This window comes from Budorcas taxicolor, chromosome 2 (genome assembly GCF_023091745.1).
Source record: "Budorcas taxicolor isolate Tak-1 chromosome 2, Takin1.1, whole genome shotgun sequence".
In the NCBI taxonomy this organism is placed as follows: domain Eukaryota; kingdom Metazoa; phylum Chordata; class Mammalia; order Artiodactyla; family Bovidae; genus Budorcas; species Budorcas taxicolor.
Window position 1 is genome coordinate 54982829 of NC_068911.1, and position 13309 is coordinate 54996137.

The window sequence follows — 13309 nt, forward strand, 5'->3', positions numbered from 1 at the left end:
TAACCACAATGGTGCAGTCTCTCACTCAGAGCCAGACAATCTGGAATATGAAGTCAAGTCAGCCTTAGAAAGCACTGCTGACAATAAAGCTAGTGAAGGTGATGGAATTCCAGCAGAGCTTTTTAAAATCCTGAAAGATGATGCTATTAAGGTGCTGCACTCTTTAGGGCAACAAATTTGGAAAACCCAGCAGTGGCCCCAGGACTAGGAAGGGTCAATCCTCCTCCCAATTCCCAAGAAATGAAGTACTAAAGAATGTTCAAACCACCAGACAATTGCACACATCTCCCATGCCACTAAGTTTATGTTCAAAATTCTCCAAGCTAAGCTTCAACATTACATGAACCAAGGAACTTCCAGATGTTCAAACTTGGTTTAGAAAAGACAAGAGGAACCAGAGATCAAATTGCCAACATTTGCTGAACCATAGAGAGAGCAAGGGAATTCCAGAAAAAAAAATCTACCTCTGTTTCATTGACTATGCTACAGCCTTTAACTATGTGGATCATAACAAAACTGTTGAAAACCCTTAAAGAGATGGGAATACCAAGACCATTTTAATCTATCTCCTGAGGAACCTGTATGCAGGTCAAGAAGCAAAGGTTAGAACCCTGTATGGCACAGCTGACTGGTTCATGATTAAGAAAGGAGTATGATTTCTCCTTTAGGCTGTTTATTGTCACCCTGTTTATTTAACTTATATGCAGAGCATATCATGAGAAACGCCAGGCTGGATGAGTTACAAGCGGCAATCAAGATTTCTGGGAGAAATATCAACCTCTGATATACAGATAATACCACTCTAATGGCAGAAAGCAAAGAGGAACTAAAAAGCCTCTTGATGAGGGTGAAGGAGATGAGTGAACACACCAACTTAAAACTCCATATTAATAAAACTAAGATTCTGGCATCTGGTCCCACTACTTCATGGCAAATAGAAGATGAAAAGGTGGAACAGTGACAGGTTTCCTTTTCATGGGCTCTAAAACCACTGCTGAGGCAAGAATATACAATGGAGTAAAGACAATCTCTTTAACAAGTGGTGCTGGGAAAACTGGTCAACCACTTGTAAAAGAATGAAACTAGATCACTTTCTACCACCACACACAAAAATAAACTCAAAATGGATTAAAGATCTAAATTTAAGACCAGAAACTATAAAACTCATAGAAGAGAACATAGGCAAAACACTCTCTGACATATATCACAGCAGGATCCTCTATGATCCACCTCCCAGAATTCTGGAAATAAAAGCAAAAACAAACAAATGGGATCTAATTAAAATTAAAAGCTTCTGCACAACAAAGGAAAATATAAGCAAGGTGAAAAGACAGCCTTCTGAATGGGAGAAAATAATAGCAAATGAAACAACTGACAAACAACTAATCTCAAAAATATACAAGCAACTTATGCAACTCAATTCCAGAAAAATAAACGACCCAATCAAAAAATGGGCCAAAGAACTAAATAGATCTTTCTCCAAAGAAGACATACGGATGGCTAACAAACACATGAAAAGATGCTCAACATCACTCATTATTAGAGAAATGCAAATCAAAACCACAATGAGGTACCACTTCACACCAGTCAGAATGGCTGCAATCCAAAAATCTGCAAGCAATAAATGCTGGAGAGGGTGTGGAGAAAAGGGAACCCTCCTACACTGTTGGTGGGAATGCAAACTAGTACAGCCACTATGGAAAAAACAGTGTGGAGATTCCTTAAAAAACTGGAAATAGAACTGCCTTATGACCCAGCAATCCCACTGCTGGGCATACACACCGAGGAAACCAGAATTGAAAGAGACACATGTACCCCAATGTTCATCGCAGCACTGTTTATAATAGCCAGGACATGGAAACAACCTAGATGTCCATCAGCAGATGACTGGATAAGAAAGCTGTGGTACATATACACAATGGAGTATTACTCAGCCGTTAAAAAGAATACATTTGAATCAGTTCTGATGAGATGGATGAAACTGGAGCCGATTATACAGAGTGAAGTAAGCCAGAAAGAAAAACACCAATACAGTATACTAACACATACATATGGAATTTAGAAAGATGGCAATGATGACCCTGTATGCAAGACAGCAAAAAAGACACAGATGTGTATAGCGGACTTTTGGACTCAGAGGGAGAGGGAGAGGGTGGGATGATTTGGGAGAACGGCATTGAAACATGTATACTATCATGTAAGAATCGAATCACCAGTCCATGTCCGATGCAGGATACAGCATGCTTGGGGCTGGTGCACGGGGATGACCCGGAGAGATGTTGTGGGGAGGCAGGTGGGAGGGGGGTTCATGTTTGGGATCACATGTACACCCGTGGTGGATTCCTGTCAATGTATGGCAAAACCAATACAGTATTATAAAGTAAAATAAAGTAAAAATAAAAAGTTAAAAAAATAATAAAAATAAAAAAATAAAAAAAAACCCACTGCTGATGGTAACTGAAACCATGAAATTAGAAGATGAGTACTTCTTGGCAAGAAAGCTATGAAAAACCTAGATAGTATGTTATAAAGCAAAAACATCCCTTTGCCAACAAAGGCCCATATAGTCAAGGCTATGGTCTTTCCAGTAGTCATGTACAGATGTTAGAACTGGACAATATAGAAGGCAGAGTGCTGAAGAACTGAATCTTTCAAACTGTGATGCTGGAAAAGACTCTTGAGAGTCTCTTAGAAAGCAAGGAGATCAAACCAGTCAATCTTAAAGGAAGCAAGCTCTGAACATTCTTTAGAAATGAGTGATGCTGAAGCTCAACTATATTGGCCATCTGATTCAAACAGCTGACTCATTGGAAAAGACCCTGATGCTGGGAAAGACTGTTGGCTGAAGGAGAAGGTGACAGAGGATGAGACTGTTGGATGGCATCACCAATGCAATGGACATGAACTTGGGCAAACTCCAGGAGATGGTGAAGGACAGGGAAGCCTAATATGCTGCAGTCCATGGGGTCGTGAAGAGTCGGACACGACTTGGCAACTGAACAGCCACAACAACAAAAAAGAGCTTGCAGGTTTTTTAAGCAATCACACATGTTTTATCAGTCTTAAAGCTATATCTACCCTCCTTTTTTGAATTTGGATTAATTTCATCAAACAATGCTACCAGCTCTTAAAGATGACCCAATAAAAAATTATTATTAAAATCATGTGCTAAAGATACATTCCCTCCATTTCCAACAATAGGATGGATTTTGTATTTGATTATTTATTCAGTTAGCAGCTTGGATTACCTCCTGGACTCCCAGAAACTGTATCTTCTCTAGCAGAAATTCATGTTTATAGCCTTGGCACCAGAATTCCCAATTCCTGGACCTTTTGGTCTCCCTTTCTCGCCATACTGAAATAGTGAAGTTAAATAGCATCCCATACTTTAAAAAAACTCTTAGCTTCAATTATTCCTAGCATTTTGTAACTTATTTGGATTCACAATATACACATAAAATATGCATTAACTTCAATCTCACCTGTGCCTTATTAATCGTTCTTGGTCCTTAATAGATGGGGTGCCTTCCTGTAACAACCAATTTTGGAACTGTGTAACATCAGAACGTCCAGGTATTTGATTGTCTTCCTGTAGTTTATTTACTTGTTTTGCAAGCATTTTCTATTAAAAAAAGTGTGTGTGTGTAACATATATATATATATGTATATATGGATGTGTATATATATGTATATACAATTTTTTAACATTTCCCAGAAATAAAAATGTCTTTTGATCTGCTTTTTTTATATTTAATGTTTAGTGAAACTCCTATACTTTGTAAATAACTAATTCCTTTTAACTGCATTTAAATCTATTTTGAATCCACTGTAGATATGGACAATTGAATCAAATTAAAGATTTCTGTTTCTGAAAATAAAAAATATTTCAGCTTATTTTTCTATCCATTGTAAAAAAATTAATTTTAAAAAAAATGGAAGAAGTGGAGGAGAAACTCCTAGCACAAAGGAGGAAATGAGGGGAAACAGAGAACACTTAAAAGTATAGGGGAATCATCTTCATTTCTATACAACTCTTGACCTTGGAACATAAATCTGTAAAACTCACATATGTGCAGCTTTTTCATTTTTATCCAACTCATGACTCTAAAGTTTGAATTCACTTACACACACATGGGTAGAGGCTCACATGTTTTAGTGGATGAACACAGCCACACGTATGTACAAACATACAGTGTACATGTTCTTTGCATTGTTAGGATGTTATAACTATTCATATGGTTCCTTTCCTGTTACTTAAGTTGTTTTGGACTCCAGCCTAGGAATCTTGCTGCCACAACAGACTCTTCTAATTGGTCCCAAATCAGGTAGATCGGGCATATCCTATTAACAATCTAATTATTAAATTTTGCCAGCTACCACTGGCATATTAATAGATGACCTGGTCCCTTTCCCTTTCTTGGCCCAAAATAGCAACCTCAAAATGTTTTCTTCAACTCTAAATTTTTACCTGGAGAAATTATTCAGGTTACCACAATTAAAGGTAGAATATTATAAGAAAATACTCTGCCCACAAGCAAACCTTTGTTCCAAACCCCATGTACAGAAACCAAATTTAAATATTTAACTTACTTGTTCTCTTATATAGTTTCTTTCAAAGTCTAATTTTAAACTGGTAAGATATTGCCTGTACTTATTCAATTCCCTCAAGGTACATACAACCTAAAAAAAAAAAAAACCACACAAAATAATAAGAAAAATATATAAATAAAAATATCTAAAAATCAAAGCAATTACTTTATAGAAGTAAAATAATATTATGTTACCGAGTAAAAAACTGCTAACAATTTTGTAAGTAATATCTCTCTAGAATTTTTAATCAACAGGAAATTGCTATTCAAATAGCATTAGTTTATTTATATGACTTATGCCATGGTAAGGAACTGAGTACATAAAGTTATTAAAATAAAATACCAATGTAATAATTATGTTCAACCTCAATAAGAACAGAGTGTATTAGGACTGTATCAAGCTGATTTTTCTAGGTTCTTATTTTCTCTTAATTTTTTAAAAACTACATGGGGCATAATCCTTGACAAGCATACAGTGTCATTAGAGACAAAGAAAACTATGATACAGTTGGGAAAATTCTTTTTATATCTTCAAATTATTTATAAATAAGATATTTATAAATATCTTTTGATATTTCAAGGAAAAGAAGTTAAAGGAAGAAGTAGTTTCACTTGGAAAAAAGCTACTGTCTGATTTTCTTTGACCCAAATACTGACTGATTTAATGGAATTTTCCGTTAAGTATCTCTTTTGACCAAATTAAAGGTGATCCAGGTCCCCCAGTGAGGAACAGCAGCAAGCTTTTATCAAATCTTAGAGGTTTTCAATGATTGATGTGGCAGAACCAATACAGTATTGTAAAGTAATTAGCTTCCAACTAAAATAAATAAATTTAAATTAAAAAAGTTATCTTCAACTCACTTTATTATTGCTGGTGATGTAACCACCTTTCTTTAATCTTCTCAAGATGTCTTTACGCTTATGGTAGGCTCTTAAATGTGGATCATGGAGACTTTTATATTGGTTTTCCAAAAGTCGACAGTAAGGATCAGTCAGGTTAAAACCATAGGAAGGTCGAAAAAGCTGCAAACAAGAAATTTAAGCATATTATAAATGCAGAATTAATCAATTTCTCTTTTAAATATCAATCTATTAAAATAACCAGACTATTCATAGAAAATAAAGCATGTAAGAATGTGAAGTGGGAGAAAATCAGAAAAAGAATTTGGAATGGGCAGTGTTAATTGCATATCCCTACCTTTTTACTTCACTAACCTGAATTATCCTAAAACCCCACCCTCATTCAATTAATCCCCCCATCTTTATCAGTCCCTGGCCCAAAGCTAGAAAAGGAAGGAGGAAATGAAAAGAAAGTGGAAAGTATAAACTTTGTTTTAATGCATAAAGCCCAAACCAAGACCCTCTCTTTTCCTCTTCCCTCCTCCAGATCCAGAAACTGCATTCAAAGGATAAATGGATAATATCAATATCATTCAGTTCAGTTCAGTTCAGTTGCTCAGTCGTGTCCAACTCTTTGCGACCCCATGAATTGCAGCATGCCAGGCCTCCCTGTCCATCACCAACTCCTGGAGTTCACTCAAATTCACGTCCATCAAGTAGGTGATGCCATCCAGCCATCTCATCCTCTGTATCTCATATTCTAACAGTAAAGAAAAACAGAAAATCTTCCACAAAGATTCGCTGAAACAACTTTGGGAAAAAAAAAAAAGAGAGAGAGAGAAGTAAAACTCAGATGTTAAAGATGATGAATTAAAGAGTTATTGCATTTTGAACTCTTATCAAAGAAACAATGACTTCTGAGTGCTACAGTCAGGGAAAAGTTACTACTCTATATTATAAAGTTCAATATATTGAAGAATCAATTATAAAGAATAATGCTAGGGATTGAGATTTCTCCATGCCAAATACAACCTTATGAAATAGCTATTACCGTATCAAAGAAGGAAAATAACTAATAGTCATGTTAGTTTATCTGTTACTTTAGAGGAAACAAGAATAATTTAATCTCATCTGTAAGTTAAAACATTACCAAGGCGAGGCAATCTTTAAAATCTGCCAGGGGGGATGTCAGTACTTAGTTCATTTTTCAAAAAATTTTCAGTAGCAGGATAGTGATAATAGGGAATGGGAGAACCTCTGAAAGGGGAAAAGGAGAGGCTAGAAGTAGGTGCAGAAGTCATCCAAATGTTGTCTTCATATCCTATATTTATACTATCCTTTAGATTGTCTTGGCCAGACAACAGAAATTTTTAGTCTAAAGTTAAAGTAGGAACTGTCTCAAGTGAAAGGCAACTGGAACGTGTGGGAGATGTGGCAAACCTGAGAGCACACCATGCCCTGTGCAGGCATGCTATTCAAATTCTGTGGCCTGACACACTATGCATCTTTGTACACTGGTATCTGTCTGCAGGTACCAATTTGTGTTCAGTCTGTGTTCTGTCTGGCAGTAGCCTCCTCAGTCAGATTCTGAACACTAAAGAGCCTGGCTTGGGTGGGACCCTAAAAAGAACTCGATCAAGTTAATTTGAGGATGCTTATGTGAAAAAAGAGGGAGATTGGGGAGCTGACAGGATGCTAGGATGCCTTATCCATTTAAAAGTTTCCTTGATAAATTTCTGACAATTTGCTTAATACTAGACTTTACTCTCTTCCAAGGCATCTAAGTTATAAAGCAGAATTCCCTAATTACCAAAGATTCTCTAAGAAAGGGGGGGGGGGATGAATTCCATAGGGCAATGTCATAAATTCAGTGAGACCAGAAGTGAAATCTGCATCTTTCTCTAAGGAAAACAATCAACTATCATGAATCATGAGTCATGAGTCAGGAAGTGGATTGTTTCTTTTAGAGGTTGATATTTAGCTGTCAACTTCTTTTAGATATTCAGTTCAGTTCAGTTGCTCAGTCATGTCCGACTTTTTGAGACCCTGGGAACTGCAGAACGCCAGGCTTCTCTCCATCACCAACTACCGGAGTTTGCTCAAACTCACGTGCATTGAGCCGATGATGCCATCCACCCATCTTATCCTCTGTCATCCCCTTCTCCTCCTCCCTTCAATCTTTCCAGCATCAGGGTCTTTTCCAAGGAGTCAATTCTTCGCATCAGGTGGCTAAAGTAGTGGAGTTTCGGCTACAGCATAAGATCTTCCAGTGAATATTCATTACTCATTTCCTTTAGGATGGACTGGTTGGATCTCCTTGCAGTCCAAGGGACTCTCAAGAGTCTTCTGCAACACCACAGTTCAAAAGCATCAATTTATCAGTGCTCAGTTTTCTTTATAGTTCAACTCTCACATCTATACATAACTACTGGAAAAACCACAGCTTTGACTAGAAAGGCCATTGTCGGCAAAGTAATGTCTCTGCTTTTTAATAGGCTCTCTAGGATGGTCATAGTTTTTTTCCAAGGAGCAAGTGTTTTTTAATTCATGGCTATCACTATCCACAGTGATTTTGGAGCCCCCCCCAAAAGAAAATCCCTCATTGTTTCCATTGTTTCCCCATCTATTTGCCATGAAGTGATAGGACTGGATGCCATGATCTTAGTTTTATGAATGTTGAGTGTTACACTACCTTTTTCAGTCTCCTCTTTCACTTTCATCAGAGGCTCTTTAGTCCCTTTTCAATTTCTGCCATAGGGTGGTGTCTGGAGAAGGCAATGGCAACTCACTCCAGTACTCTTGCCTGGAAAATCCCATGGACAGAGGAGCCTGGTGGGCTGCATTCCATGGGGTCACTAAGAGTCGGACACGACTGAGCGACTTCACTTTCACTTTTCCTCCCATGCATTGGAAAAGGAAATGACAACCCACTCAAGTGTTCTTGCCTGGAGAATCCCAGGGACGGCAGAACCTGGTGGGCAGCCATCTATGGGGTCGCACAGAGTCGGACACGACTGAAGCAACTTAGTAGTAGTAGTAGTAGTAGGGTGGTGTCATCTGTGTATCTGAGGTTATAGATATTTCTCCCAGTATTCTTGATTCCAGCTTGGGCTTCATTCAGCCAGCATTTCGCATAATGTACTCTGCATAGAAATTAAATTACCAGGGTGCCAATATACAGCCCTGACATACTCCTTTCCCTACTTAGAACAAGTCTGTTGTTCCATGTCCAATTCTAACTGTTGCTTCTTGACCTGCATACAGATTTCTCAGGAGGCAGGTAGGGTGGTCAGGTATTCCCATCTCTTTAAGAATTTTGCACAGTTTGTTGTCATCTACACAGTCAGAAGCTTTGGTGTAATCAATAAAGCAGAAGTAGATGTTTTTTTGGTATTTTCTTTCTCCTTCTATATCCAGTGGATATTGGCAATTTGATCTCTGGTTCCTCTGACTTTTCTAGACCCAGCTTTAACATCTGGAAGATCATGGTTCACATACTGTTGGAGCCTGACTTCAAGAATTTTGAGCATTACTTTGCTAGCATGTGAGATGAGTGCAATTGTGCAGTGGATTGAACATTCTTTGGCATTGACCTTCTTTGGGACTAGAATAAAAACTGACCTTTTTCAGTCCTGTGGCCACTGCAGGGTATTCCAAATTTGCTAGCATGTTGAGTGCAGCACTTTCACAGCATCATCTTTTAGGACTTGAAATAGCTCAGCTGGAATTCCATCACCTCCACTAGCTTTGTTTGTAGTGATGCTTCCTAAGGCCCACTTGACTTCACATTCCAGGATGTCTCACTCTAGGTGAGTGATCACAGCATCATGGTTATCTGGGTGATGAAGATCTTTTTTGTATAGTTCTTCTGTGTATTCTTGGCACCTCTTCTTAATATCTTCTGCTTCTGTTAGGTCCATAGCGTTTCTGACCTTTATTGTGCCCATCTTTGCATGAAATGTTCCCTTGGTATCTCTAATTTTCTTGAAGAGATCACTAGTCTTTCCCATTCTATTGTTTCCCTCTATTTCTTTGCATTGATCACTGAGGAAGGTTTTCTTATCTCTCCTTGCTATTCTGTGGAACTCTGAATTCAAGGGGTATAGCTTTCCTTTTCTCCTTGGCCTTTAGCTTGTTTTTCCTCAGGTATTTGCAAGGCCTCCACAGACAACCATTTTGCCTTTTCTTTTCCTTGGGGATGCTCTTCATCACTATCTCCTGTACAATGTCTCAAACCTCCATCCATAGTTCTTCCGGGACAATGTCTATCAGATCTAATCCCTTGAATCTATTTGTCACTTCCACTGTATTTTACATACTGAATTTTAGCTTCGATGGTCTCAGCTCAGTTCAGTCGCTCAGTCATTTCTGACCCTTTGCGACCCCATGGACTTCAGCATGACAGGCTTCCCTGTCCATCACCAACTCCTGGAGCTTACTTAAACTCATGTCCATCGAGTCCATGATGCCATCCAACCATATCATCCTGTCTTCCCCTTCTCCTCCTACCTTCAATCTTTCCCAGCATCAGGGTCTTTTCCAATGGGTCAGTTCTTTGCATCAGATGGCCAAAGTAATGGAGATTCAGTTTCAACTTAGTCCTTCCAATGAATATTCAGGACTGATTTCCTTTGGATCAGTTGCATCTCCTTGCAAACCAAGGGACTCTCAAGAGTCTTCTCCAACACTAGAGTTCAAGGCATCAATTCTTCAGCACTCAGCTTTCTTTATAGTCCAAATCTCACATTCATACATGACTATTTGAAAAACCATAGCTTTGATAAGACAAACCTTTGTTGGCAAAGTAATATCTCTGCTTTTTAATATGCTGTCCAGGTTGGTCCTAGCTTTTGTTCCTAGGAGCAAGTGTCTTTTAATTTCATGGCTGCAGTCACCATCTTTAGGGATTTTTGAGCCCAAGAAAATAAAAATTTTCCCTGTTTTTATTGTTTCCCCATTAATTTGCCATGAAGTGATGGGATCGGATGCCATGATCTTTATTTTAGGAATGTTGAGTTTCAAGCCACCTTTTTCACTCTCCTCTTTCACTTTCACCAAGAGCCTCTTTAGTTCTTTGCTTTCTGCCATAAGGGTGGTGTCATCTGCATATCTGCGATTATTGATTTTTTTTCTCCCAGTAATCTTGATTCCAGCTTGTGCTTCATGCAGTCCAGCATTTCTCATGATGTACTCTGCATATAAGTTAAATAAGCAGGGTGACAATATACAGCCTTGATGTACTTCTTTCCCAATTTGGAACCATCTGTTGTTCCATGTCTGGTTCTAACTGTTGCTTCTTGACCTATATACAGATTTCTCAGGAGGCAGGTTAGGTGGTCTGGTAGTCCCATCTGTTTAAGAATTTTCCATAGTTTTTTGTGATCCACACAGGCAAGGGCTTTGGCATAGTCGATAAAGTAGAAGTAGATATTTTCCTGGAACTCTCTTGCTTTTTCTATGATTCAGTGGATGTTGGCAATTTGATCTCTGGTTCCTCTGATGGTCTGTGTTTCTCAAAATCAACCCTGGGCTACTGATCTCTAAACAAAGAACATCTTTTATACAAACCCATTCCTTAGTGTCAGGTAATCCTTCTGCTGTCAATTAAAACAACTGTGTGGAAAAATACAGTGTAAATATAAGGCAGTATTTCATTGAGATTTTACTGAAAGAAAAAGAAGGCTATCACAAAGTCAGTCTTCAGGGAAATTTTGCCTAATTATGGTTAAATGAAGAATTTGAGGGAGATGAATATAATAAAGAATAGAAAATGTCTTTTTAAAAACTACTGGACAACTGAATTAATACTGGATAGAGAAAATGGTAGTACAACAAATAATATATTTGAGGAAGCATTTGGAAGACAGGGCTAAGTTTATATAATAAGAGGAGTGATATAGGTTGAGCATTCTTTAATAAACCTGGTTTGTGTGGCTATGATGCAATCAAACTGTGTGTGGTATCATGTTTTCAGGTAATTTGCTCTATTCTAGTAGATTTCTTTTAAAAAAGTGAAGTTATACATTTTCCAAAAGCAAAGTTTTACTTTTAAGAAATTATGTTTATTAGGCAAGGATCAAATATGGAGGGCTCTACTCATTTCTGATGACATCACAGATACTATGTTGGGCTCCCCAGGTGGCATTAGTGGTAAAGAACCTGTCTGCCAATGCAGGAAACATAACACAGGTGGGTTTGATAGCTGGGTCAGGAAAATCGGCTAGAGGAGAGTGTGGCAATCCACTCCAGTATTCTTGCCTGCAGAATCCCACGGCCAGAGGAACCTGGTGGGCTATAGTCCATGTAGTCACAAAGAGTCGGACATGACTGAAACAACTTAGAATACACGCATGGCGGTTAAATGAAAATTCTTTCCAGTAGAATTTTTTGCCATATTGATCAAAGCAACCGGTTAAAAAGAATGCATTGCACTTCCTGCCCTGTTAATTACTGAATTAAGGAGTGGGGAGGTTTCAGGGAGGGTATTACACTGAGGACTAAAATCATGGAAGGGTTTGAGGGACATACATGGCAACCCACTCCAGTACTCTTACCTGGAGAATCCCATGGAGGGAGGAGGCTGGTAGGCTACAGTCCATGGGATCACAAAGAGTTGGACACGACTGAGCGACTTCACTTTCACTTTCACATTACATTGAGGACTAAAAACATGGAAGGGTTTGAGGGGCATACACACTATAACCTAGTAAAATTTAAGTTATAAAATTATAGTATTGGGTAGACTTATACAAACCAATGAAAGTGCTAATTCTAAGGAAATAAAGGCTTTAATAGTTGAAAAGAAATCTTGAAAGATGGTCCAAGTTCATAGCTGGGGAGAAGAGCAAAGGATAGGATTGAACCTGGGTCTCCTGAATTGCAGGTGGATTCCATCAGAGCTACTTGAGGGTTATATCTCTGTGTGGGGAAGACCTGTTGGAGAAGAAAATGGCAACCCAGTCCACTATTCTTTTCTGTAGAATTCCATGGACAAAGGAGCCTGATACAGTCCATGGGGTCGCAAAGAGTCAGACACAACTGTGCAGCTGACACTTAATTTTCAGAAAAGAATGAAGTCAATGTAAGAAAATTAAACATCACCTTACCTTCTCATTTAATTTCGTGGTATAGTATAAACTATTGCTTCCCGGGATCACAGGCAGCTTGACCCCAAGAGGCAGATCCAGTAGCTGAGTTGCTCCAACCCCCGAAAATTGAGTTTTGTGTTCACCCTGTCGGATACAATTGGATTTTGTCGTTCCTTAAGTTATGTTAGTTTAGGCCAACTTAACTGCTACTCCAATCCTGAGGAAGGAAGGAACGGAAAGGTCCTGCCCTGCCAGGCAGCCTGGAAGACCTTGGTTTCCAGTCACCAGCTCCCTCGACAGCGCCACGGCCGGTTGAGCCAGCACCCGCCCAGCCCCGCCTCCTGCGGCGTTGCTGCTTGAGGGCCTTGGAAGCCGGACAGTTACGGGCCTCACCGCGGGCACGTGACTATTCGCCACCCTCCCCGCCCGTTCCTCCCAGGCTGGAGGCCCAGCAGAGGAGGACAGAGATGACCAGCCTGGGGGCCACTCACGTCTCCGCACTGCTGGCTTTCCGTGGTCAGGCTGCTGGTGGCCGTCTTGGTGGCTGCAACATCGGCAGCCTTGGAGCAGGCGCTAAGGTACAGCTCCATAGCCGGCCTGGGCCCCTCTGTGCCCCCACTGTCCTCCCCTCTCACCTCCCCTCACACCCCGTCCCTGTCGTCGTCCCTCCGTCCCCACCGAACCGAATGACCAGTATCCTGCGTCCCAGAGGCCCACCCTCCCAGCGTTCCAGGCTCCGAACGTGCCGGAGCTCGACTATGAAGAGCAGAGCGCCCTCCTGAGGGCGAGCCC

The 13309-nt window shown here is 39.6% G+C and overlaps 1 protein-coding gene across 1 annotated transcript in view; it reads right to left on the reverse strand.

Annotated features, from left to right (window-relative positions):
- Positions 1 to 13107, reverse strand: part of FSIP2 (fibrous sheath interacting protein 2) — a 141922-nt gene extending 128815 nt beyond the window's left edge. Inside the window, exons 1-5 of the mRNA XM_052652838.1 lie at positions 13009 to 13107; positions 12536 to 12661; positions 5451 to 5612; positions 4591 to 4680; positions 3483 to 3622 (exon numbers count right to left, since the gene is read on the reverse strand). Of these exons, the coding sequence (XP_052508798.1) occupies positions 3483 to 3622; positions 4591 to 4680; positions 5451 to 5612; positions 12536 to 12661; positions 13009 to 13107 (617 nt within the window). The remainder of the gene's footprint in view (positions 1 to 3482; positions 3623 to 4590; positions 4681 to 5450; positions 5613 to 12535; positions 12662 to 13008) is intronic.
- Positions 13108 to 13309: the final 202 nt, after the last annotated feature.